The 24,021-nt window shown below is 51.6% G+C and overlaps 1 protein-coding gene across 2 annotated transcripts in view; it reads left to right on the top strand.

The window, feature by feature from the left end:
• The first annotated feature begins 94 nt into the window (after positions 1–94).
• Positions 95–24,021, top strand: part of ANXA6 (annexin A6) — a 38,992-nt gene continuing 15,065 nt past the window's right edge. Inside the window, exons 1-13 of one of the 2 annotated variants that reach the window (XM_007528769.3) lie at positions 95–227; positions 11,107–11,147; positions 16,097–16,187; positions 16,746–16,840; positions 17,045–17,158; positions 18,441–18,531; positions 19,147–19,226; positions 20,258–20,314; positions 20,710–20,803; positions 21,112–21,207; positions 22,055–22,113; positions 23,212–23,334; positions 23,476–23,534. In XM_007528769.3, coding sequence (XP_007528831.1) covers positions 11,133–11,147; positions 16,097–16,187; positions 16,746–16,840; positions 17,045–17,158; positions 18,441–18,531; positions 19,147–19,226; positions 20,258–20,314; positions 20,710–20,803; positions 21,112–21,207; positions 22,055–22,113; positions 23,212–23,334; positions 23,476–23,534 — 974 coding nt within the window. In that variant the 5' untranslated portion in view covers positions 95–227; positions 11,107–11,132. The remainder of the gene's footprint in view (positions 228–11,106; positions 11,148–16,096; positions 16,188–16,745; positions 16,841–17,044; positions 17,159–18,440; positions 18,532–19,146; positions 19,227–20,257; positions 20,315–20,709; positions 20,804–21,111; positions 21,208–22,054; positions 22,114–23,211; positions 23,335–23,475; positions 23,535–24,021) is intronic. The other variant, XM_016190661.2, reaches the window with a different exon arrangement.

Genomic DNA, 24,021 nt, shown 5'->3' on the forward strand with positions numbered 1-24,021 from the left:
TGGCGGACCTTGGGTGGTGACATTTCAGATTCCAAGGAGCGCGAGGAGGAGGGGCGGCGGCCCCCATTGGCCCCCGCGCGCCACGTGTGCGCCCCGCCTGTCCCCGCCCGCCCAGGCTTCTTGCCTCGGCTGTTCGCTCCCAGGTTCCCGGCAACCCTGCTCGCCTGCGCCACCCTGCGCTCGACTAACGGGCCGCCGCCTTCTGCTGCCCCTGGATCCCCGCCGCGGTGAGCCAGCTAGTCCGGGGGTGACTCGGGGACCCTCCCGGGGCTGCTGGGGTTCTTGTCCTTGTTGACGTGGGCCTCCCACAGGCTCTGGGGAGGAGAGGGCACAGGGGTGCCGACCGGAGTGCGCGCTAGGTGTACGGGGAGAGGTGCAGGGGCCCAGGGCTGCGGGCGATTGGAGTGCGGGTTAGGTGTGCTGCGTGCCGCATGGGGGGTGCAGATGCTGGGTCAGTCCTTAGGCCGTAGGGGGAGCGGGGGCGGGGACGCGGGCTGAGCTGTGGGCGGGGTGAGGGGGCCGGAGGGGGAGAATCAGGCGGGTGGGCCCTGCGGAAGATGCGGTCGTGGTTGGGGGTGGGGTGCTGGGTGTGGTCGCAGTCTTTGGGGCGCTGGCTGCTGGTCCTTCTTTGGGCGCACGGAGACTAGAGACTCTGAAGGCGGGGTTGGGACCCGCAGGGAGGGTGCGGTGGAGCCTGCAGGGTGGGACCCTGGGGTTTTGTGCTGAAACATCAGACTGGCCCTACAGCTAGCTCTCAAGCCTGTCGCCCCTGAGATCTCTGCTCCTCTGGGAAGCAACCCCCACTGAATTCCAGAGGCCCCATCCTTCTGCTCCCCAAGCTCAGTTGGGCCATCTTCCCAAGCCCTGATGAGTCTTGAGAACTCTCTAAAATGCTTGTATAGAGAGATGCGACCCAGCCCTTCTAGGGGCTTGCGGTTGTCCTGGTGGCAATACTTCCCCCTCTCACCCTCGCTATCCTTTTCCCAGGCCAGTCCCATAGCCCAGTCCCTCTCTGGAGAGAGGCAGTGGGAGTGGGTTCTTTTTGTTCTGTTTGAGCAGTTGGGGGTTGGGAACACTGGTTACAGGGGAGGGGTGCAGAAGGGCTTTGTCAGTACTGTCCCAGCTGTGTTTTCCCAGTCCTGCTGGGTCTAACAATTCCAAATTTGGGCATATGGCTCCAGGATCCCGATTTTTCCCAGTCTGCTTTTCCCACCCACTGTGGCCCACCCATCCAGAAGGGATATCCTGACCCTCAGGGCCTCGAGTTCAGTGACCGATCAGCCAGGCTCCCTCCCACTGCTCGGACCCTGTCCTCCTGGCTGCAGCTCACACCAGCTTGGGGCAGTGACCTGGGATCAGGGAGAGTGGCCTTCACATCTCCAGCCCTAAGGTTGAGGGTTATGGGAGTTCTGGGTGTGGAAGAAGCCTCCATCCTGCCTGCAGCTGTGACAGCCACTCACCCATTTGCTTACCACTCCTGTCCCCTGGCACTGGCTGCTAGCTACAAAAAATATTTGTGGTTTCTGGGACAGGGCCATGGCAGCTGTGGAAGAGGGGCTGCCATGGAGAGGCTGGGATCTGGCCTCTTAGGGCTGGTTCTGAGGTTGGGGAGATGGCTCTGCAGGGCTGAACAGCTGCCAGCACCCAGGAAGGAACACCTGCACTGCAGCACCCAGGGAGCCAGCCACACCCTGGCACACCTTCCCCTCCAGGCTGAGTCCTTCCCCTCCAGGGAGAGGGTGTGCCCTGTACCCAGATGCTACCTTGGTCCACAGCTGTTTGGTTTCCCATCATGTACCATTCTAGAACTTTCTGGGGGTGGCCCAGGGGTTTCACCTACCAACTCCACTCAATCCTTCCAAGATATTTCCTGGGTAGGACCCAGCACAGGATGTGGTCTTTACCCTGACTTCTTTTTGTATTTCTTTGCTTTATAAATAATTACTTTTTAGTTCATTACAGGGGAGCCACATGGTGGTGCCAGGGATTGAACCAGTGTCCTTGGACATAAAAGCCCTGTGATCTAACAGGCTGGGCTATATCTCCTTTGCTCGCCCCCTGTATTCTGAACTTACATGCTCCCTCATTTTGACAGAGGAGCAAACATCTACATGAAGAAATGTCTGTGCTGAACCCTAGGTCCCCACTCCTTCCTGCCTCCTGCTGAGAAGCTCCCACAGTCCCTGACTCTGTGAACCTCAGACCTTCATTAAAGATGATGAAATGTGTGCTCTGAAGCTGTGAGCTGTAGAGTGCAGTGTGGCTACTGCTGCCTGCTGGTACACTTGAGAAGCAGGTGTCAGAGCCTCAGCCAGGCATCCTGGGGCTGCTGGTACCAGAGTAGTGACTCTTTTTCACAACCGTCCTGCTCAGCCCATCCAGCCTCAGCTGGTGTGTTAGGTGTGGCTGTCATACCTGCCCTCTCTGCAGATGCAGATACTCAGCTGGGAGGAGTGATTAGAAAGTGGCACTAGCACAGAGCTCCTCTGCCTGGCCCCCCCAGAGTCACTGGGTGCATCTCAGTCCTCATCATCCTTGCATTGCTATGATTTATAATAAAACATGTTTGCTTGTTCTTGTGCATATTTGACCTTGGGCATAGTTCCTGGGTCTCCAGACCCTTGGGGTTTCCTGTGCTACAGCAGTGGGAGGGAGCATCTTCTGTTAGAGGACAGAGTCTCTGGTCCTTGGTTTCTAAAGCAGCTTAGGAAATGGGGTGCTGTTATTTGCAACAAAACGCTTCCCACCACAACTGGGCTTGCTTTGGATGAAGTGACTATTGGAAAGCCTCTAAGGATGGAGACCTGGAGGTGGTGGTGGGAGGAACCTGTGACTGAAAGGTTAGACTTTCAGCCCCATAGTGGGTGGGGGACTGGAAGCATTATCCATCACCAGTGGCCAGTGATTTACTCAGTCATGCTGAAGTAATAAAGCCTCCATAAAGTCCCTGAAAAGGGGGCTTTTGGGTTAAGGAACCAGAGCACTTTCACATGCCACTGGGCCAGGTCTCAATTTCCACAAAGGCAGAAATACCTTTGTTTAGAACTTGTCCTGCATTTCTCATTCCCTTGCTACTGATAATCTTTAGTAGCTTTTGTAGGGTCTGAGTGGTGACACATCCAGTTGAGCACACCTGTTATCATACAAAAGAACCCAGGTTCAAACCCACAGTCCTCAGCTGCAGGGGGGAAACTTCATGAGTTGTGAAGCAGTGCTACAAGTGTTTGTTTGTCTCTCTTCTTCTCTCAATTTCTTTCTGTCTCTATAAACAAAAAAAAAAAAAAGGAAGAAAATAGCCTGCATAAAAATTGACACTCTGGTGGTCCAGGAGGTGGCTCAATAGATAAAGCACAGGATATCTCAAGCATGAGGTCCTGAGTTGGATCCCCAGCAGCACGTGTACCAGAGTGATATCTGATTCTATCTATGTTCTCAATGAGTAAATAAATTAAAAAATTTTTTTTAATTGACACTCTGGTACATATACACGAGGGTCCTGAGTTCTGTGAGCCTCCCTAGCAAATCAGTAGAAGTCCGTGTGGGGCTGGAAGACCTCCCCTCTACTGAAGGTCAGTAGCACAAAATAGTCACTTTTGCGGCTGCTAGGCTGTCTCGGGAGACTGAGTCCTTTACATGTGGAACCCGTTGCTGCCTCTAGGCAGTCTCAGAGCTGAGCTAGATTCTGACACCCTACTGATGTTGGGCACCACCTGGGGTGTGGGGCAGTCACAGCACCCACTCCCTGAGGAAATTAGGTCCAGGAATCCACTCTGCTCTATGCTGGGCACAAAGGAGGTGGGTAACTGGCCTATGGCCATGCTACCCTAAACCACAGGCTGAGACTCTGTCGGCGTCTACACCTGGGCTGGACATTAGCTTGTGCTGCATCTCAGAAGTGGCTTGAACCACCTGAGGTTCTCTGGGGCCAGATCGATGGTTCTCTGTCAGGAGAGGGAGCCTGCACTCTAAGAAACCCAAGTGCTGTGGTGGGGTTGCCAGGCTGGCTGGTATAGCTGACACTGACTTCTTCTTTTTTTTTTTTTAATTTATTTTCCCTTTTGTTGCCCTTTGTAGTTTTTCATTGTTGTAGTAGTTATTATTGTTATTGATATTGATGTTGTCATTGTTAGATAGGACAGAGAGAAATGGAGAGAGGAGGGAAAGACAGAATGGGGAGAGAAAGACAGACACCTACAGACCTGCTTCACTGCTTGTGAAGCAACTCCTCTGCAGGTGGGGAGCTGGTGGCTTGAACCGGGATCCTTTCACCAATCCTTGCGCTTTTGCGCCACGTGCGCTTAACCCACTGCGCTACTGCCCGACTCCCGACTCTTGACTTTTTTAGAGGGTGGCCTTGACTGATGTTAGGGAAAGGATTGTTTATTATTATTATTATTATTTTCACTTTAATCAGAGCACTGCTCAGCTCTGGCTTATATTGGTGCTGGGAGTTAAACCTGGGACCTGAGTCTTAGGCATGAAAGTCTTTTTGCAAAACCATTATGCTATAGATGGGGGAGGATCTCAATGTTACAGACTAGGGGTCTCCAAAGTGGGGTGCATACCCTGGAAATGCTAAAGGTGGCTTCCTAGGCCACAGGAAGGAAGGACCAGGCCTCTTAACTGATGTGCTTTGATCTGCTCATAGGGTATTTTCAACTCATCATGGAGAGTGCCTGGGTTTTCCTCACTTTCTGTGCCCCCAGCTTGCAAGAGGGGCACAAAAAATTTTGAACCTTGAACCCCAGCATGTTCATGACTTTCTCCCTACTGCTGGGGAGGTTACTTAACCCTGGGGCTTTGCCAGCATGGGGCCCAGGAGGAAAGCTGGAAGACTGCTACGTTCCTCATGTCCTGTGGTTTTCCTGGGAGGTCAGCAGAGAGAATGGCACAGAATCAGATGCAGTGGTTTCCAAGGACAGAGAAAACCATGACTCAGAGATTAGAAAGCCATCATGTGCTGGCGATTTTACTTTCTTCATGAAGCCATGCTGGCCTTGACCTTTGGAGATGGGGCGAGATGGTCCTTGATGTGCTGCCTTACTGTCAAGTTACTTGTAACACTGAGCTCAATCAGGTAACCAGCAGTGTGTATCCTGCCCCACCTTGAGGACACAGCCTCCATCTCATAGGGTCCATGACATCTCATAATACATTGGTGGTGTCGGAACTAGGGGTTCAGAGGCAGAATGCCTAGCTTTCTGGAGGCACTGGCCAGATCACCTGGGAGAGGTTTGCAAAATCACCAAAGGAGACCCTCACCTCCCATAGCCATGTAGTCAGAATCTAGGTCTTGGAAAGTTTGGAAAAACTCCCAGACAGTGTAATGGAGCTAGACTTGAAAAGCATTAAACTCTCAGCTCCTGGGCCAAAGCCACTGCAATAAGCTGGAGAGAGGTTCTTGATTTGGAGTGTTGGAAGATGAATGGGTGAATCAGGGAGGTCTGAGATGAGAGGACCTGCACAGCATGAAGTGGCTATAGGCAGAGTCCCTTGGGATATAGGGCCTAGGTGATTTGAGGCATGATCTGGGGCAGTTGCATGACTTTTCTCTGCTCTCCCCACCCACCCACCCACAGCACACCTGACTCATCCCTTTGCACTTAGCATCTCCTCAAAGGTACACTCTCTCGCCAAAGCCCACAGGCTCCTTTGAAGCAGATACATTTCTGAAGCTGGTGTTTCTGTCCCACCTGACAGCCCTGGCTTCCTCCCCTCCTCCTGCCATATCCAGATGTGACAGTGTGCTTCTGTCCTATCCACCTGAACTCCTTCACAGTATACCTTCCCTTATTTAAATTTCTATTTATTGCGATAGAGAACAGAGAGAAATTGAGAGGGAAGGGGGAGCTAGAGAGGGAGAGAAACAGAAAGACATCTGCAGTACTGCTTTACCACTCATGAAGCTTCCCCACCTGGGGGTTGAATCTAGGTGGTTGCACATAATAACTAACTTGTGTGTTCAACCAAGTATACCTCCCAGCACCCACCTGTATAGAGGAGCACCCAGAAGGGAACACAAAAGGATAGGATAGAAGGTGTGGACATTATGAGATACTCACCCTGTGCCTCCCTTTGAAGACTGTATTCTCTGGGTGCTGATGACTTTGATCAAGAAAGCAGCCACTTCTGAGACATCTCTTCTCTGCCTAGGCTTGCTAACTCGCTACCTGCCTTAGACCTCAGTGCTTTGCCACAAAGGCCTCATGAGGTTGTCCTCCCAGAGAAGAAACAGAGTCACAGGACTCACATACGATGCCCACAGTCATGAGCTTGGTTAGACTGTGTCAGTGTGTGAGCTGGCTGTGTCCTGGTGTGAGCAGGTATACCTGCACAGCCCATGCTCCATGTGTCCATGCTAGGCTGCCTCTGGGTGAGGGCCTGGCTTTGTCTGGAGGAGCTACTGGGGAAAAAACCTTTGCTGTGTGATGGACACCTCCTCATTTCATAGTATCCTATCTCAGTCTTTGCAGGAGCTTTTAAAAATATTTTACTGGGCACCAGGGAGTGGTGCACCTGGTTAAGCACTCACGTTAAAGTGCACAAGGACCTAGGTTCAAGCCCCTGGTCCCCACCTGCAGAGGGAAAGCTTCACAAGTGGTAAAGCGGGGTTGCGGGTGTCTTTCTGTCTCTTTCTATCGTCCCCCATCCCCTCTCAATTACTTTCTGTCTCTATCCAATATTAAGTAAACAAAAATATTTAAAAATAATAATATTTTGTTTAGGAGGGGGTAGATAGCATAATGGTTATGCAAAGAGACTCTCATGCCTGAGGTTCCAAAGTTTCAGGTTCAGTCCCCCATACTGCCATAAGTCAGAGCTGATCAGTGCTCTGATAAAAAATAAAATAAATATTTTTAAATTTATTTTGATACAGAGATAAATATAAAGAGAAGGAAGAGATAAATCAATAGAGAAGGGAAGAAGAGAGAATGAGAGAGAGAAAGACACCTACAACACTGTTTCACCACTCAAGAATTTTCCCCCAGCAGGTAGGGATGGGAGCTATGAACCCGTCTTTGCACACTATAACATGTGTTTTACCAGGGGTGCCACCATCTGACCCCCTTTGCAGGCATTTTTGTATGTGTAGTTTGCAAGAGCAGAAACTGAGATTCAGTTATTTCATAAATGTATTCAGTCACTGAGCTACTGATTGGCACTGATGGAGCCTCAAGGCCACATCTGACCTCTGAGCCTGTGTCCTCTTCCTGGCTTGGACAAGCCCTCTGCTGCCCAGCTGCCTACTCTGCTCACCCCGCCCAGAGCTGTCTCCTGGAGTTTTGTGTCCCCAGCAGAGAAAGAAGTAAGAAAAGGGTTTACTGGTAGGCTAAAAGGTGAGGTCAACACAGGGTGGCCACCCCCATGGCTTTGCTTGGTGGGGTTTCTGGACTACTTAGCCTGTGAAGCCCAGGCTGGGGAGACTTGGGGTTGCTGAAAGAAGAGAAACACAGTTAAAGGAAACCCACCAGGACTGCTATGCAGAGATTTTGTTATGATGATTTCAGGTTGAAATTTTGAGAAACCTCATCTCTGCTCTGGGTTTTTCTAAAGAGAAGTGATCGTGTCCCTTTCTATAGATGAAGAAACAGGCCCAGAGAAGCATCTGGCTCATCTGAGGCACTGATGACTGTGTATATCTGGCTTTGCCTTTGTCTCCTGCGGTCCTTTGCAGCCAGGATATAGCTGTGGGGGCTGCTAGGCCAGGGTTGTGAGGCAGGGATTGAAGCTGTAGTAGGGGGTCTGGCAAGTGCTCTCCATCTCTGAGAGAGATCAGCCTCTAGAGCTGATCTGTGAGTAGTGGGCTGCTGAAGAAGTGGATATATGGTGTTTCTTCAGTCATCTGGGTCTGTTTGTCCCAGGAGGGATGTCCCACTCTAGCCAGGGTGGTGTCCTTGCACCCTCAAATGGGGCTTTGTTGTCCATCTGACCCTTGACCTGCAGTCTGGACATGTATTCCTCAGGAGTTTGTGTCCAGGTGTACATACAGTCTTGTGTAAAGCCCAAGAAAACTGCCCCAGAGACTGGGGGCCCCTCAGTCAGGCCCCCTCCAAAGGGGCATGTTTCCAGATGGACCTGGGAAGCTGCCAGCAGCTGAAGTTTCCAGCAGTGAGGCCAAAACTCTGGAGGCTGCAGGGATGGGGGACAGCCCCAGCTGCACTGACTTCCTGTCAGACCTGTCTCTGTTAGCCTGGGGATGGGGGCCTGCCTTCCCCTCCCCATAGGCCTGGGGAAGTCCAGAGTTGGCCCCCTGCCCAATGGGGCAGATGTGGGCCTCCTTGTGGGGAGCCTCCATTTCCTGGGGAAGAATTGTGTGTTTGTGCTGTTCTGGTTGCCAAAGCAACGGTTTCCTCAGCCCTTGTGGGCCCTGTGCCCCAGGTCACATGTTTAATGAGTGACAGAGTAGACTTGAGTCCAGGGCTATGGTTCTCCCCACTGTGAGGTGCTGTCTCAGTTAGGGATCAGGGTCAGGGGTCATTGCCTCTACATTTGAGGGGCATTAAGAGCCTCTGAACTGCCTCCATGGTTTCTACCTTTTTCAGCACAGCTACTTGCAGACCTCTCAAAGTCTGGGTAATATGTCATTATCACTTTTGAAAAGGAACAGAAGGGAGTCGGGCGGTAGCACAGCAGGTTAAGCGCACATGGCTCAAAGTGCAAGGACTGGCAGAAGGATCCCAGGTTGAGCCCCTGGCTCCCTACCTGCAGGGGAGTCACTTCACAGGCGGTGAAGCAGGTCTGCAGGTGTCTGTCTTTCTCTTTCCCTCTCTGTCTTCCTCTCCTCTCTCCATTTCTCTCTGTGCTATCCAACAACAATGACATCAATAACAACAACAACAATAATAATAATAATAAACAAGGGCAACAACAGGGAAAATAAATATAAAAAAATTTAAAAAAATAAAGAAAAGGAACACGAGGGGCCTGGGGAAGGCTCACTCTATAGAGCACACACTTGACCCAACTTTGAGTGTCTGGTACTACGTGAGAGCCCTGTGCAACAGGGAAGGTTCTTGAGTGGTGGAAGGTGCTGTGGGATCTCTTCTTTCTTTCTCTCACCCTCTATCTGGAGAAAGGGAGGTGGGGAAGAGTCCACTGGGCACAGTGGAACCACAGGTGCAGAGAAATGCCAGTGGATAAATGAACTTAAATTAAAAATTTTTTAAATTATATTTACTTGGGAGTCGGGCAGTAGCTCAGAGGATTAAGCGCACGTGGCGCCAAATGCAAGGACCAGCTTAAGGATCCTGGTTTGAGCCCCCGGCTCCCCACCTGCAGGGGAGTCACTTCACAGGCGGTGAAGCAGATCTGCAGGTGTCTGTCTTTCTCTCCCCCTCTCTGTCTTCCCCTCCTCTCTCCATTTCTTTCTGTCCTATCCAACAACGACAACATCAATAATAACTATAACAATAAAAAACAACAAGGGCAACAAAAAGGGAATAAATACATAAATAAATATTTAAAAAAACTTATACAAATTATATTTATTTATTTATTTATTTATTGGATAGAGACAGCCAGAAATCAAGAAGGAAGGAGGTGATGGATGCAGAGGGAGAGAGACAGACCTGCAACACTGTTTCACCACAGGCAAAGTTTTCCCCCTGCAGGTGGGGGCTGGGGGCTCAAACCCAGGTCCTTGCACATTGTAACATGTGCACTCAACCACGTGCATCACCACCTAGCTTCCCCCGTGGATAAATTAATAAAAATGAAAAGCAACACGTGGAAGAGTCTGCACAGATGCCAGCTGAGCTAGAGACAAGGCTGCTTCTCTGCTGCTGCCTTTTACCGAGAGCTTCCTCCCCCAAACTGAGCACATCCTATTTCTCATTTCTTCTTGGGTAAACAGCTTTATTTTCTGTTCCTTCACTGTGGGCTCTATTTCCTGATACCCTCCACCCCAGCCCCCCCAGTCCCTCTTCTGTAAAGAATGATTATGACTGTGTTTGATGTTTCTTTCCTCCCTCACCCCCCATTTCTCATCCTTCAGAGGAAAGTCCAGGCACCATCCCTAGTCCCAGCCCTACCAGCCCTAGCTTCATTGCCATTCTCTACCATCACATCAGCCACACTGAGCTATTTTTTAAGTAAAAATTTATCTGGGGGATATAGTACAGCAGTAGCACTGCCAATAGACAGAGCTAAGTGGTGCTCTGGTCAAAAAAATAAAATAATTCCAATTTCCCATTGGTTTACATTACTGCAAAACACTGGAGAATATATTCTTTTAGCTCATTGTGGAAAATTATTACACAGTCACTGCACACCCAGGTGTTTCCTATAGAAGTGGAGCTTACTTGGGGCCAGGTGGTGGAGCACCTGGTTGAGTGCACCTGTTACAGTATGCAAGGACCCAAGTTTGAGCCTCTAGTCCCCACCTGCAGGGGGGAAGCTTTGCAAATGGTGAAGCAGAGCTGCAGGTCTCTCTCTCTCTCTGTCTCTCTCCCTTTATATCTCCTCCTCACCAGAGATCATACCATGTGTCTCCCCAACATCTGATCTAGCCTTCCCTCCCACCCCATCTTTCCTAACCAAGCCTTCGTTTGCATCTGTTGTTTTTTTGAAGGGCAGGTCCAGCCTCTTACATGTGTCACTCTGTGTCTGAAGCTGTGGAGTGGGTGCTAGAGAAGTCTGTACTGACCACTTAGGTGTGACTCTTGGTCCCCAGTGCCCTGCTGTCCCCTTATCAGAAGCTCAGGACATAGTGCAAGGAGCAGGGGAATCTGGACTCTGTAGAGTTTAGTTCTAAGCTGTGCAGCCATGAGCAAGTTATGTGGACTTCTAAACCCCATTCTTCCATTCCTTCAGTAAGAAGAAAATAACTTAACACATTAGAGCACCAGGCTTGCATGTCTGAGGACTCAGATTAGATCCCTGACACCTGCATTTGTCAGAGCTGAGGGTTGTTTTGGTGTCTTTCTCTCATAAAAATACAGCAGGAATGGAGGTGGGGTGGGAACCTCTGCCATGGGGAGGATGCTGAGAGTAGATCACTGGCCTGCCTGCTCAACTCCTTGCCCTCTCCTCCCCCCTAAGGAGGATGAGGATGGGAGTAGAAGTCAGGATGCAGGAGATCTCATGGTGTCTTTTTCTTCCCCACAGTGTTTGCTGCTTCAGAACCTGAAACCATGGCCAAACCACAGGTGAGGATGCCCTAGGTTGTACTTTTCCTTCCACATCCAGGCAGACATGCCCTCAGCTTCAGGAGAAAGGAACAGACAGGTCTCTAGACTTTGTCCCAGCCCGAAAGGCTCCATTTTCAGGTGCAGCACAGAATGTTGTAAGCAGAAAAGCATGTAGTCTCATGTGATTTAGAAGTCTGAAATTCAGGTCTGGCTAAATCCAGGTAACAATATTGTTGTGATCCAGCCTATGTGACTCTGGGAGGCTTTATTCTTGGGCAAGTTCTTATCTTGGGCAGGTTGACAAGCTAGCTACCAAGCTCCAGGCTTCCTTTCTGTCTCCTGGGCTGCCTGAAAGAAGAAACATACCTGTCTTGCTCTCTGCTTGACCCAGACAACAGAACCATCATTGAGCAGGTCTCACCTGAGTCCCTGGCCCAAGAGAAGTTCCTGGGAAGAGAGATGGTGGCCAGACAGCAGACCTTCTGCTCCCAAGGAGCCATATTCCTGTTCCCGTCTCCCCATCTTAGGGACCCCAGTCTTTCATGCCATACCACTCTACTAACAGTAGAGCCTGGAGTGTATCAGAGCATTTTCTCTGGTTGTGGCTGAGCTGTGGTCATTCTGGGTCAGGGTTTACCAGGGAGTTTCCCTGTTGGCTGAATTGAGAAGGAGGGATCCTCTCATGACCACCCCTCTTCCTGGCTGGCCATGGCTATTTGCTACCTGCAATATGGGCAGTAGTCCTCCTACAGGCAGGATCTCCAGGTGGCTAAGTCCCAGGGGTCTCTAATCCCCTGGCACGGTAGGTGGGTGTCCTGTGTGTGTCAGGTTGGGACTTAAAGATAGGCTGGAGGGCAGGCATGGAGCCAGACCCAGGGCTGCAGAGGCTGGGAGAAGCAGGCCATGGGGTGATAGGCACTCTGCTCCTGGTTCCAGAGCCAGCAGCTGGGGTGGGGCTGAGCCCCAAGCACAGGCTGCTCACCAGCTGGCAGCCACAGCTGCTGAATATTTCAGGTGGAAAGTCCCTTCTCTGCTGTTCATCCCCTCCATGGCAGGCACCCAGGGTCAGGCACAGTCCCCGGCAGGGAGAGCAGGGTGAGCAGACTACCCAGTGCTCTTGGGACACAGAAGCCATCCAGTTAGTGTGAGGGTGGCTACAGGATCTGAGCTGTGCTGTGTCCCCAAGCCCTTTCTTCCAATGCTATGGCCTACAGTCCTAGGCCACCTACAGACCTGCCTTCTGCCCTGCCTATCACCCAGAATGTTCTCATCACACTTTTTGTGTGGCCTAGGGGGCCCAGTGCTTCATCCTGGGGCACTTCCACCTTCGTTTGTTCCTTCCTGTCCCCACTGTAGTCACCCTGGGGTGGGCCCTGGGCATGAGGAGCTGTCTGCCTCCTACTTTGCCCCAGCCTGCTCCCCACCCAGCAGGGAGACAGCTGGGTCTGTTAGATGAGCCTGGGTTCCCTTTCCAGCAGGACCCTCTGTCCTGCCCTATGGTTTCAGACATGTCACTGTTCTTTTGGGGGGGCTTTATGGGTGCCAGGTGATATCAGGATGGCCTTGCTCTGTCCTCAGCCTTAGTAGGCTGCCCTGGAATAAGTGATGGAGAAGTGGGCTAAAGAAACTTAAACTGAGGAATGAGTAGGGTCAAGCTACAGGCTTGGGCAGATGGAGAGAAAGGCATAGGGCTCACCATTGTCCTTCAGTGCAGGGCCCAGGAGTTGGCTTCCAGAAAGTGCTACCTGCCAGATACAGGGGGTGGGGGTGTCCTGTGCCAGGAGGAGGGGCCCTCCCCCTTTAGCTGCTACACACTGAGCTAAAGTAGTAGCCTCAGTCCTTGTAATCATGGTGCTTCTCCTCTCAGGACAAAAGTAAAGAGCATTAAATCTTGGTCCTGCTGGGCCCTTCTCCTGCAGTTCTCAGCTATGCAGCCCTGTGGCAGCTACTCCATTAATCACAGAGGCCACTGCTGTCTGATCTGCTATCTGCTTTTGCCTGGCGTGAGGGTATCCAGAAACTGGGGGTGGGGGTGGGGGGACAGTGGCAGGTGAATTCCCTGTTGGATACCTGAGTGTGTCTATGGCCATCTCTGTGCAGGGGACAGATGGTCTGGCCTGCACCCACTGTATCTGGCTTCTGCCCCCCTCCCCTCCACTCTACCCCATCCCTGTAAAGTCTTGAGCAGGGGCTGCGATGCGGGTGGCACTAGTGCTCTGTTCATCTGGGCCCAGGGGATGATTGGGTTGCAAGGGATTCACAGGGCCCTGTTTCCATCTGCCCTGTCAGGACTTTAAATAGCAGCTCTGCGCCCACACTCACATACCTTAGAGCAGCCTGAGGAGTTGGCAGGACTAAGGGGGCCCCAGACTGGCCCTCTGGGACTGCAGGGGCGGAGCTAGAAGGAGGCTGGCTCTGTCCTGTAACTTTTACTCCACTTACCACCCCACCCCCACCCCACCACACACACACACACACACACACACACACACACACACACACACACACACACACACACACGCACACACACACCCCTCCCTCTTCTAGCTGGGATCAGCCTCTGCTGTTTCCCCAAGGATTTTGCCTGACTCAGGCTATTTCTTAGTCCCTGTGCAGGAGACTCCTGCTTTCTGGCCTCTGAGTCTTTAGCCTGGAGTGGCCTGGCTCAGTTCTGGTATTGAATTTGAGGATGGCCTTTTCTACCCTCAACAGCTGGCAAAAGCCCAGGAACCCAGAGCAGAGGGAAAGGGTCCTCCTCCTTCTTGAGGCCAGGTTCCTCATTTCTGTGATAGGTTGCAAGATGATCACACAAGTGGAGGGGAGAGGGCTCAGTAAATTGTGAAGTGCTATGGACCATGGGCCTCTAGGGTCCTCCACTTCTGCACTCAGCCAGTCTGCAACCTCTCCCAGTCCTGCCAATGGGAGAGGGGGAGTGTTATAGGGGGTTCAGGGAGGATCTCCCCATCATGTTCAGGGTTTCTTTTTATTCTCTTTAAAAATAGTTTATTAGGGAGTTGGGCAGTAGTGCAGAGGGTTAAGCTCTCATGGCACAAAGTGCAAGGACCGGCGTAAGGATCCCAGTTCGAGCCCCCAGCTCCCCACCTGCAGGGGAATTGCTTCACAGGCAGTGAAGCAGATCTGCAGGTATCTATCTTTTTCTCCCCCTCTCTATCTTCCCCTCCTCTCTCCATTTCTCTCTGTCCTATCTAACGACAACAACAGTAATAACTACAACAACAATAAAAACAACAAGGGCAATAAAAGGGAAAATAAATATTTTTAAAAGCCCCTCTTGTAATGCTTCTGTTTAAAAAAGTATCTTATTAGTTTTTAAAAAATTATTGGACAGAGACAGAGAAATAGAGAGGGAAGGGGGAGATCATGAAAGAGAAAAAGACATATGCAACACTGCTTCACTACTTATGAAGCTTTTCCCCTGCAGGTGGGGAGTGGAGGCTTGAACCTATGTATGATACTGTTTGCACTCTACCATGTGCACCACCACCTGGCACCTATTCTAGACTTTCTTTTTAAAAATTTTTTATTATTGTTATTTATTGCATAGAGACAGCCAGAAATCAAGAGGGGAGAGGTGGTAGGGAGAGAGAACGAGAGACACCTGTAGCACTGCTTCACCACTTGCAAAGCTTTCCCCCTGGGGGCTAGAACCTGAGTTCTTATGCACTGTAACATGTATGCTCAACCAGGTGTACCACTACCCGGTCCCTAGATGTTCATGTTGTGTTGTCTTGTGTTGTGTTGTGTTGTGTTGTGTTGTGTTGTGTTATGTTATGTTATGTATTATTGGATAGAGACAAAGAGAAATTGAGCGGAGAGAGTGATATAAAGAAGGAAAGAGACAGAGAGACACCTGCACCCCTGCTTCACAAATCGTGAAGCTTTTCCCCACAGGTGGGGACCACGGGCTTGAACCCAGGTTCTTGTGCACTGTAATGTGTGTGCTTAATCAGCTACACCATGGGAGTCGGGCGGTGGCGCAGCGGAATCGCCAGGACCTGCATAAGGATCCCAGTTCGAGCCCCCAGCTCCCCACCTGCAGGGGAGTCGCTTCACAAGTGGTGAAGCAGGTCTGCAGGTGTCTGTCTTTCTCTCCTCCTCTATGTCTTCCCCTCCTATCTCCATTTCTCTCTGTCCTATCCAACAACGACATTAATAACCACAACAATGTTAAACAACAAGGGCAGCAAAAAGGAAAATAAATAAATAAATAAATAAAAAATTAAAAAAAGATCCATTTAAAAAAAAATCAGCTACTGTTGTTAAAATTCGGTGGCTCCAGCTGGCCGGGCTAGCTTCACGGGTGGGTAACAGAGACGACCAGAGACATACGGCTGGGCAGGGAAGCTGTATTTCTTTATTCAGGAACAATGATTCATAAATTTGTTGTTAAAATTCGGAGTCTCCAGCTGGCCAGGCTAGCTTCACGGGCAGGTAACAGAGATGCAGAGACAACGGCTGGGCAGGGCAGCTGTATTTCTTTATTCAGGAACAACGATTCATAAACTAAACCAAACTAATCACCAAACAAAACTCTGCTGCCTCTTTCCCCTGCGGCAGTGCCAAGCACTCTCAAACTCTGCAACTCTCGAACCCTCCCGGGGTTCCTAGGGGCGGGGCCAAGCGGGCTGCGAAACTAGCAGGACTGATCCAATCCTCTTGGCGGGGGAGAGCTAGAACAACCCAATGTAAAGCATACAACAAGCTACACCACCACCTGTTCCTCCCCCCCCCACCCCATTCTAGACTTCCTGTAGCCATTTGAGCACTTGCTTTGAGCAAAAGGGAGCTCAGGCTGGACTCATCCCAGGACCTAAGTGTGTATGTCAGGGGTGAGAGCATGGTGACCTGAGATGGGGGATGGGGTTCTAACTGAAATTGGGCTGGAGGATCTGAACCAAAGTGAGTGGGTCAGAGTGGGTCAGTTCATCATCCCCTTTTGTCCTCAGGGTGCCCAGTACCGTGGCTCCGTGCGAGACTTCCCGGACTTCGACCCCGGCCAGGACGCAGAGGCTCTGTACTCCGCCATGAAGGGTTTTGGTGAGTCCTCAGCTGGAAAGGGTGTAGTTGTCAGAATGGGGAGAGGGACACCCCACAGGGGAGCATAGTCCCGAGTCCTGGGGGTATGTGAAAAGCATGCCTACTCATGATTTTGTTCCCCCCCCTTTTTATTATTGCATAGCTTTTTGATGCAATGTTATAGACCCCCATAGCCCTGCCCTTGACCTGAGAAGCCATACCCCCTCAGTTGACACCCCCCTATCTGCTGCCCCAGAGTTGATACACCTGTGGGTCTCTTGCCTTTCTCTGGGGGTAATGCTGCCCCAGTGCTTCTTGCTCTTTTCTTTCCCTTCTGGAGTATCCTATCCTGACATTGGGATTTTCTTGGCCAGGGTTTCACTAAGACATGGGCTGGGACCTTGCCTCAGTTTCCCCTCTTGTGTGATGAGGTGCTGGATGGGGGAATCCCCTGAGCTCAGATGCTATAGGGGCTCCACAGGCACCTAAGATCTTCCATTGAACCCTACTAGCCTGACAGCAGACCACTTCCCAGGGCTGATGGGTGGTGGAGGTCTGTGATCTGCCTCTCTTTTGCAGGCAGTGACAAGGAAGCCATTCTGGAGCTGATCACCTCTCGGAGCAATAGGCAGAGACAGGAGATCTCCCAGAGCTACAAGTCCCTCTATGGCAAGGTGACTCTAAGGTGGAGCAGGGGGGTGGGTCAGGACCCAGGTCATTAGGAGTGCAGCTACATTTTAGCAGGTAGCTTGTTGACCCTCAATAGGTTCATGGAGGTATGGGGACAGCAGCTGAGCTGATGCCACCTCCTGGGGTCTACAGAATAGAACTCACTAGAGTGTCTCTCCTTGTTCCTGCTTCTTCCCTCATGTCCCCAGGATCTTATCGCTGACTTGAAGTATGAGCTGATGGGCAAATTTGAGAGACTGATTGTAGGCCTGATGAGGCCACTTGCCTACTGTGATGCCAAAGAAATCAAAGATGCCATCTCGGTAAGAAGTGGGGACTGGGGCTGGAGAAATGGCTCACTTGGATTGTGCGCTACTTTGCCATGTGCACAACCCAGGTTCAAATCCCCACTGTGGAGGAAGCTTCTCTCTCTCTCTCTTTATCTCTCTCTCTCTCTCTCTCTCCCTCCCTTTCTTTCTCTCTCTGTCAAGAAAAAAAGAAAGGGAGAAAGGAAGGGAAGCAGAGGCTGTAATTCAGGGAAGATCTGGTCCCTCTGGTGAGTGGGCCCTGCTCAAGCACCTTCACATGGGTACCTCACCTCCTGCCAGCAGAGATGGGGCACATGGTGGGCAGAGGAAGCTCATGGACAGCAGCACCTGGAACATGGGGACAAACTGTGTTCAAAAGTCTGAGGTCAAGTTTATGCTGGGGGAGGATCTGAGCTGGGGGCCAGGTGGGAAGGTGCTCCCAGCAGAGTGGGCTGAGCTCAGGAATCAGGGAGCAGCTCCGTTAGCCAGGGGCACACAGCCACTCCCTGGGCAGCAGGAGAGAGGTAGAATGTACTTTACAATTTGAGCTTGCAAGTTCATTCCAGAAGCTGAGGGACTTTGCATCAGAGAGGTGACCTTTCTAGTCTCCAGATAGTTTGACCAAGAACTAGTCTTTCCTCTTTTCTTCCAGAGAAGATAGGACAGATAGGCAGCTCCTTAGTGAGTAAGTGGTTCCAAAGTAGTCTGTTCTTGGGGAGCAGTCCCTAAGGGGCACTGAGATTTGAGGTAGTATAGAAATTAAAATATTAAAGACTTTGGGGGAATGGTTTGTTGCAGTTTTAAACAACTGTGAGGTTTATTGCATCGTGGTACAGCGGTACGGAACGGTATTATTTAGGTACAGCAAGATAGGCAATTATCGACAACTATAGGACTAGGCTGGACTCATGAGTCCATAAGTTAGTTACCAGAGTTCAGCTACATGTGTATAGGTCCCGGGAGAAGTGGCCATGGCAGGTCACTGGGAGGGGAGTAAGCACTCAGCATCCAGAAGAAGAGAGAGGCTGGAAAAGGAGAGACCAACTTTTGCCAGGCTTGCAATTAAATAACTTCTGATGCACCCATAATCTCTTGTGCGTTTGTGTAAGTTTGTACTATGTTCATAGGCTGATGTCAGCCGTATGCTAATTTACATTCAACAGCCTCAGCCATCTGCTAATTATGTCCAAAATCCATGCTGTGTCACAACAAGGCAGGACCAGGAGCTGGGGTCTCCTGGCTCCAGCTGCTTCTGTCTCCCCCCCCCCCCCCATAACCTAGTAACTCCTTCCTCCAGGGTGCTGGCACAGATGAAAAGTGCCTCATCGAGATCCTAGCCTCCAGGACCAATGATCAGATCCACCAGCTAGTGGAGGCTTACAAGGACGGTGAGGCTTCCACACTGAAACTTCCCCTCCTCCCTTCCTTCCATCTGTCCCTTTCTCTGTCCTGTGGGAACTCACTCTGTTCTGGGCAGGTTCTCAGGGTCTAGCAGAGTTCTTCCCCAAGAGCTTAGAGGATAAAGTGATGAAGGCACAAGCATTGATCAGAGACCCAAGAGGATGTGTGGGGATGCACATTGTGTGGGAAGCCAGGAGACAGGAGAGGAAAGCATCCAATGTATACGGGGAGACCTGCCTCAGTTGGGCAGTGAAGCCTGTCAGGGCTGAGAAGGAAGCACTGGGTAAAGGTGAGAGGCCAAGTCCCAGGGGAGGAGTCATAACTGAAAGCAGACTGGGTTGTGAGACAGCCCTGCTGGGTGGGAGTTAGGCTGGGAGAGTGGAGGAGGCTGGGTCCTGCACTGTGCCCAGGCAGGAGTGGAGGCACAGCACAGCTGAGAGAGGTGAGAGAGGGTTTCTTCTCAGAGCTGGGCACACGCACCCAGCCTTGCATGCCATGGAGTCTGGCTTTGGGATTTGTGACAAGGGCCTGATCTTGGGACATCAGGGACCTTGGCCTGGGGTCTCCTGAGGTGGGTCTGAGCCTAAGTTCCTTCACTGCAGCCTACGAGCGGGACCTGGAGGCCGATGTCATAGGCGATACCTCAGGTCACTTCCAGAAGATGCTGGTGGTCCTGCTACAGGTGCGTCCCAGAGACACATTGGCAGGGGACCTCCCCAGCTCTGTCTGAAGGGGATGAGGGCTGTAGGAGCTTCTTCTGTTTGTCAATTAGTGGATAGTGGACTTGAAGACCCTCCACCCGCTGCCCACCCCCCCTGGCTATATCCCCTTCACTACTCCCTCTGCTCATCTTGGGCAGAACCTGAGCAGCGCCATGTCTGTCATGTACACATGCACATGCACACATACACACACACCACTTGTATGGGTGGCAGCATGTTCCTGTGACCAACCTTCCTGTGCCCAGAGACACCTCCTATGATCTCCCTCTACTATGCTCTGTTTGCTCTGCTCCCCTTTCTTTCCAGCTGCACACGCTTAGCCTAGGGAAGTAGCACTGCGCCCCATGCCACACCCCCTGCTCCCCACCCAGCTCTGGGGGACCTCACAGAGGCTGCAGACTACTATCTCCAATAAGTTTTGTTCCCTCCTAAACCACACACACACACACACACACACACACACACACACACACACACACACACACAACAAACAAACAAAACAAAACCCAAGTTGACTTCTTTTCCCTCATCTAATGTGGCTCTTCTGCTTTTTGTTTTTGGTGCAAGAGCTTAAACTCAGGTCCTCATGCATGTGAAGATTGGCCTCCACTACTGCACTACATGCCCTACCCACCCCCCCACCACCACGTGTTTACAAAACACTTTAAAGAGATAAAGATATTTCCTCCTTAGGTCCAGAAAGGCTTATCACCACCACTCCCCCACCACCACCATTACCATCCCCAGCACCTCTGTCCCACTGTCTCAAGGCCAGGCTCCCTCTGGGCTGTAGGTACCTGGAAACACCTTAGTTGTCTCCCAAACTCCCAGTTTGGTCCCAGCCCCGAGGATGCAGAGTCCACAGACAGATCCCATAATTCCCTGGAACACAGAGGTGTTGTTCTGTCCATACCCCACCCCCATATCTCCACCTATGTGCTCAAGGCCTCCTCAACCCTGGAGACTAAATATGCACCCCCATCTCTGGCAGGGAACCCGGGAGGATGACGATGTGGTGAGTGAGGAGCTGGTGCAGCAGGATGTGCAGGTGAGCATGACCATGGCCGTCCTTGGGCTGGATGCTGTGGGAGGTGGCTAGGGACCCCAGGAGGCTGGGAGAGGAAGCCAGCCCTGGCCACACAGGCTCCATGTGGCAGCTTCTAAAGGCACTTGTCCTGCAGGCTGAGTGACATGTATTTTCACCCTCACTTGTGCACTCATTCAGTTCATGCATGTTTGCTGAGCACCTGCTGGGTGCTGGGCATGCTGCCCAGTGTGGCGGCTGCACATGACACAGGGAGAAGATGGTGGGGCATTGTTTACTCTGGGCTTTGAAGGTTAAGTAGGAGTTGCCCCACAAAGAAATAGGGGTGCATATGGAGTGTGCAAAGACCCCTGGGCTCAGGATTGGTGGCGTGGCCTGAGGTTCCTTGTTCTTCCCAGGACTTGTATGAGGCTGGGGAACTGAAGTGGGGGACAGATGAGGCCCAGTTCATTTACATCTTGGGAAATCGCAGCAAGCAGCACCTGCGTTTGGGTAAGCTCGGGAGGTGAGGGGAGTGGAGTACTGCTCTACATGTCTCAAGAACCTTTTCTCTTTCTTTTCCACGGATATGAGAGCTACCCTTCCTCCCATTCAGGCCACCAGTGGCCACAGTGGTCACTTTGGACACAACACATACTGACCAGACCTGGCCAGTGAAGTTGTCCATCACATGTACACAATGTGACCATATCTGACCAGTGTAGACATAGCACATACCACATGACCATTCCTGCCCCTTCTACACAACCCCACACCTCACCCATTGTGGGGTGCTCCCATTGCCCGGTTTTTTTAACCAGTGTTTGACGAGTACCTGAGGACCACAGGGAAGCCCATCGAGGCCAGCATTCGTGGGGAGCTATCCGGGGACTTTGAGAAGCTGATGTTGGCTGTGGGTATGTGCTGACTCCACTACCTTGGAGACTGAGGCCCAGGTAGGGTGGGGGTGGGAGTCAGGAATGGAAAAGTGGGTTTTGGCCTGCAGGTGACAATGGGTTCCAAGGATGAGCTGGGTGCTGGCCTCCCACCCCTCCAGGGAGAAAGGGCAACAGGCCAGCTCAGGAGGTGACAATGGGGAGAGCCAGCTGTGTGAGGTATCTACTGTGTGCAGTCGCTGCATGGGGTGGGTGGTATCCTGGCTCTAGGGCTGCTTCACTGCCTCTGGGTCACTTTGTGATGCATTAAGAGCATGAGGGGTGCTAGCAATTGACTAACAGTGGGGGTGCTCAAGATAGAAACCTGAGAGTCCCCAATCTGCTGAAGACTTGAACAAGTCACTCAGGCCCCAGGGTCACAGTTGCCTCCATGATGTGCATGGGGACTCCTGACCAGCCCTCAAATGCTGCTACCCCAGGGACTCGTGGGTAGCATTTCCTGGAGTGCCTCTCTAGCCCCTCTGCATCATCCCACCCAAATTTCTAGGGCTCAGGGTGCCTTTCCAGGATGGGAACACCTTTCCCACTTTTTACCACAAGGAACTGGCCTGCCATTGACGTTCAAGGACTAGAAAGAGAAGTGGGGCTGTGGGCTGCCCCACCCTCACTGCAACACAATTTCCCCACCTCCTGAGCCCCCTCTGTGATGAAAGTGGAAGCCCCGACAACTATGGGGCTTCAGGTTCTCAGGCTCCAGGGTTTTTGCTGGGGTTGAACTCAGTGACCCCTCCTCGACTCCCCAGAAGGGAAGCACACTCAGGCACCCCCCTGCTCAGCTGGAGTAACTCCTCTTCCTCCCTCTCTCCAGTGAAATGTGTCCGCAGCACCCCCGAGTACTTTGCTGAAAGGCTCTTCAAGGCCATGAAGGTGAGTGTGGGGGGGGTGGCATATGTCGGGTGAGGAGCCTCTGCCTACCCCCATACTGCCTGTTGACAGAGTGTCCACAAGGATTGACTGCATGACAGGGTACTGGCACTTGGCCCAGGGAAGCATCAGAGAACATATGTCCCCTGGTTCACCTTCCTCTTGACCCCAAAGTGCAGGATGGCAGTGCTGGTCAAGCCAAAGGGGCTGAATGGCCAGGCCCTTTAAAACAGTGAATGGGTAGGCTGTCTCTGTATGTCAGTGTGCATGCACCTGTAGTGAGTACAGGCAGGGTCCCCTGTGCACACTGTATGCAGGTATATATGTACCTGTAGAGTAGCAGGTGCACTCGTTGTGTAAGCAGATGTGTACAAAGAAGTACAGAGGTATATGTATGTGCATTCCACACTGTGGGTGCATGTGCAGGTGTTGCAAGCATGGACATTTGCTCAAAGTCATGTTCAAGTGTGCACACATGTGTGCACACCTATGCAGACCTGTACAGTGTATGCGGGTATATAGAAGGCTACTCTGGAGATGTCTTGCTATCATCTCCTGAGACTTGTGACACTCATTCCCATAACCAGCAATACTGCTGGTTTGCAAGACAGAAGCTGTGCTCCCAAGCACTGAGGTGAATGAGTATCTGCTCTTGAGGCTAGGGATTCCCAAGGCCCTGGAGATGGCCTTCCTAGACTCATTCCAGTTGTGGCTCTATGTTCAGGTCTGCAGTTCAGCCTGGGTGGATGTTACCTGTTCTGCAGATGTTCACAGCAGTTCTGCCCAATTTAGAAAAAGCTCAAGCCAGCCAGGGGCCCCTTGGGAGCATTGTAGAGAGCTGACTGCATGTGATCTACTTATAAAGGCCCAGTATGCAAGCCTAAACCACACCTGGCAGAAAGTGACAGCTATAAAAAGTGACAGCAGGGAAAGGCAGGTCAGGAATGACAATGATGGGGAAAGGGCAGAGGCAGGAGGCACATGGGAACCTCCCAGGGCTTGGTATGTCCTACTTTTTTGTTCTTCACATCACCTTTCCAACAAATGGTGTCATTGTCACTCATGCCTCTAAGCCCCTTCTCCAAATGCACCTCCTTCTAGGGGTTGGGGACCCGGGACAACACCCTGATCCGCATCATGGTCACCCGCAGTGAACTGGATATGCTCGATATCCGAGAGATCTTCCGGACTAAGTATGAGAAGTCTCTCTACAGCATGATCAAGGTGAAGGCCCGGGTGAGGGGTGTGGGGACTGGCTTCCTCAAATCTTTCAGCCTCAGCTACCCCCCTAACCCCCTCCAGGAGACCTATAGGCCCTCCCCCAACCCTCTTCTGGGCTGGAGTTGACATTTTCTTTCCGTACAGAATGACACATCTGGCGAGTACAAGAAGGCACTGCTGAAGCTGTGTGGGGGTGATGACGAGTAAGTGACTGCTGGGCCCCAGGCCCATATGTGACAGGACTTCATGGCTTCATCCTAGTGGATGGACAAGCTGGGGAAGTCAGTGCCCTCAGGGCTACCAGAAACATAGGGAAGGCCAAAGTCCAGGTGTATCTATATGTATGATTTTGATGCGGAGTGTATGTGTGTGTGTGTGTGTGTGTGTGTACAAATGTGGTTCTGTATGGGTACAGAACCCATAAAGCTGTTCCCATAAAGCTGGAAGGCCAGTCTGCAGTATGCATCGGCGAGCATTCCCTGGGCTGAGCCTACTGCTGTATAGATGTTGCTCAGCTGTGACAGTTATGTGCTTCCATATTCAGCCTGTTGGTATGCAACATTGTCCTGGTGCAGGCCCTGCAGAACATACCCTCACACTGCTGGGGGTCTAGCATATGGGCTGAGCTCCAGGGAGAAGGAGGTGAGATAGGGGCTGGAGGAAGTAGCAGAGGAGAAAAGGGCTAGAAAT

This window comes from Erinaceus europaeus, chromosome 9 (genome assembly GCF_950295315.1).
Source record: "Erinaceus europaeus chromosome 9, mEriEur2.1, whole genome shotgun sequence".
Taxonomy (NCBI): domain Eukaryota; kingdom Metazoa; phylum Chordata; class Mammalia; order Eulipotyphla; family Erinaceidae; genus Erinaceus; species Erinaceus europaeus.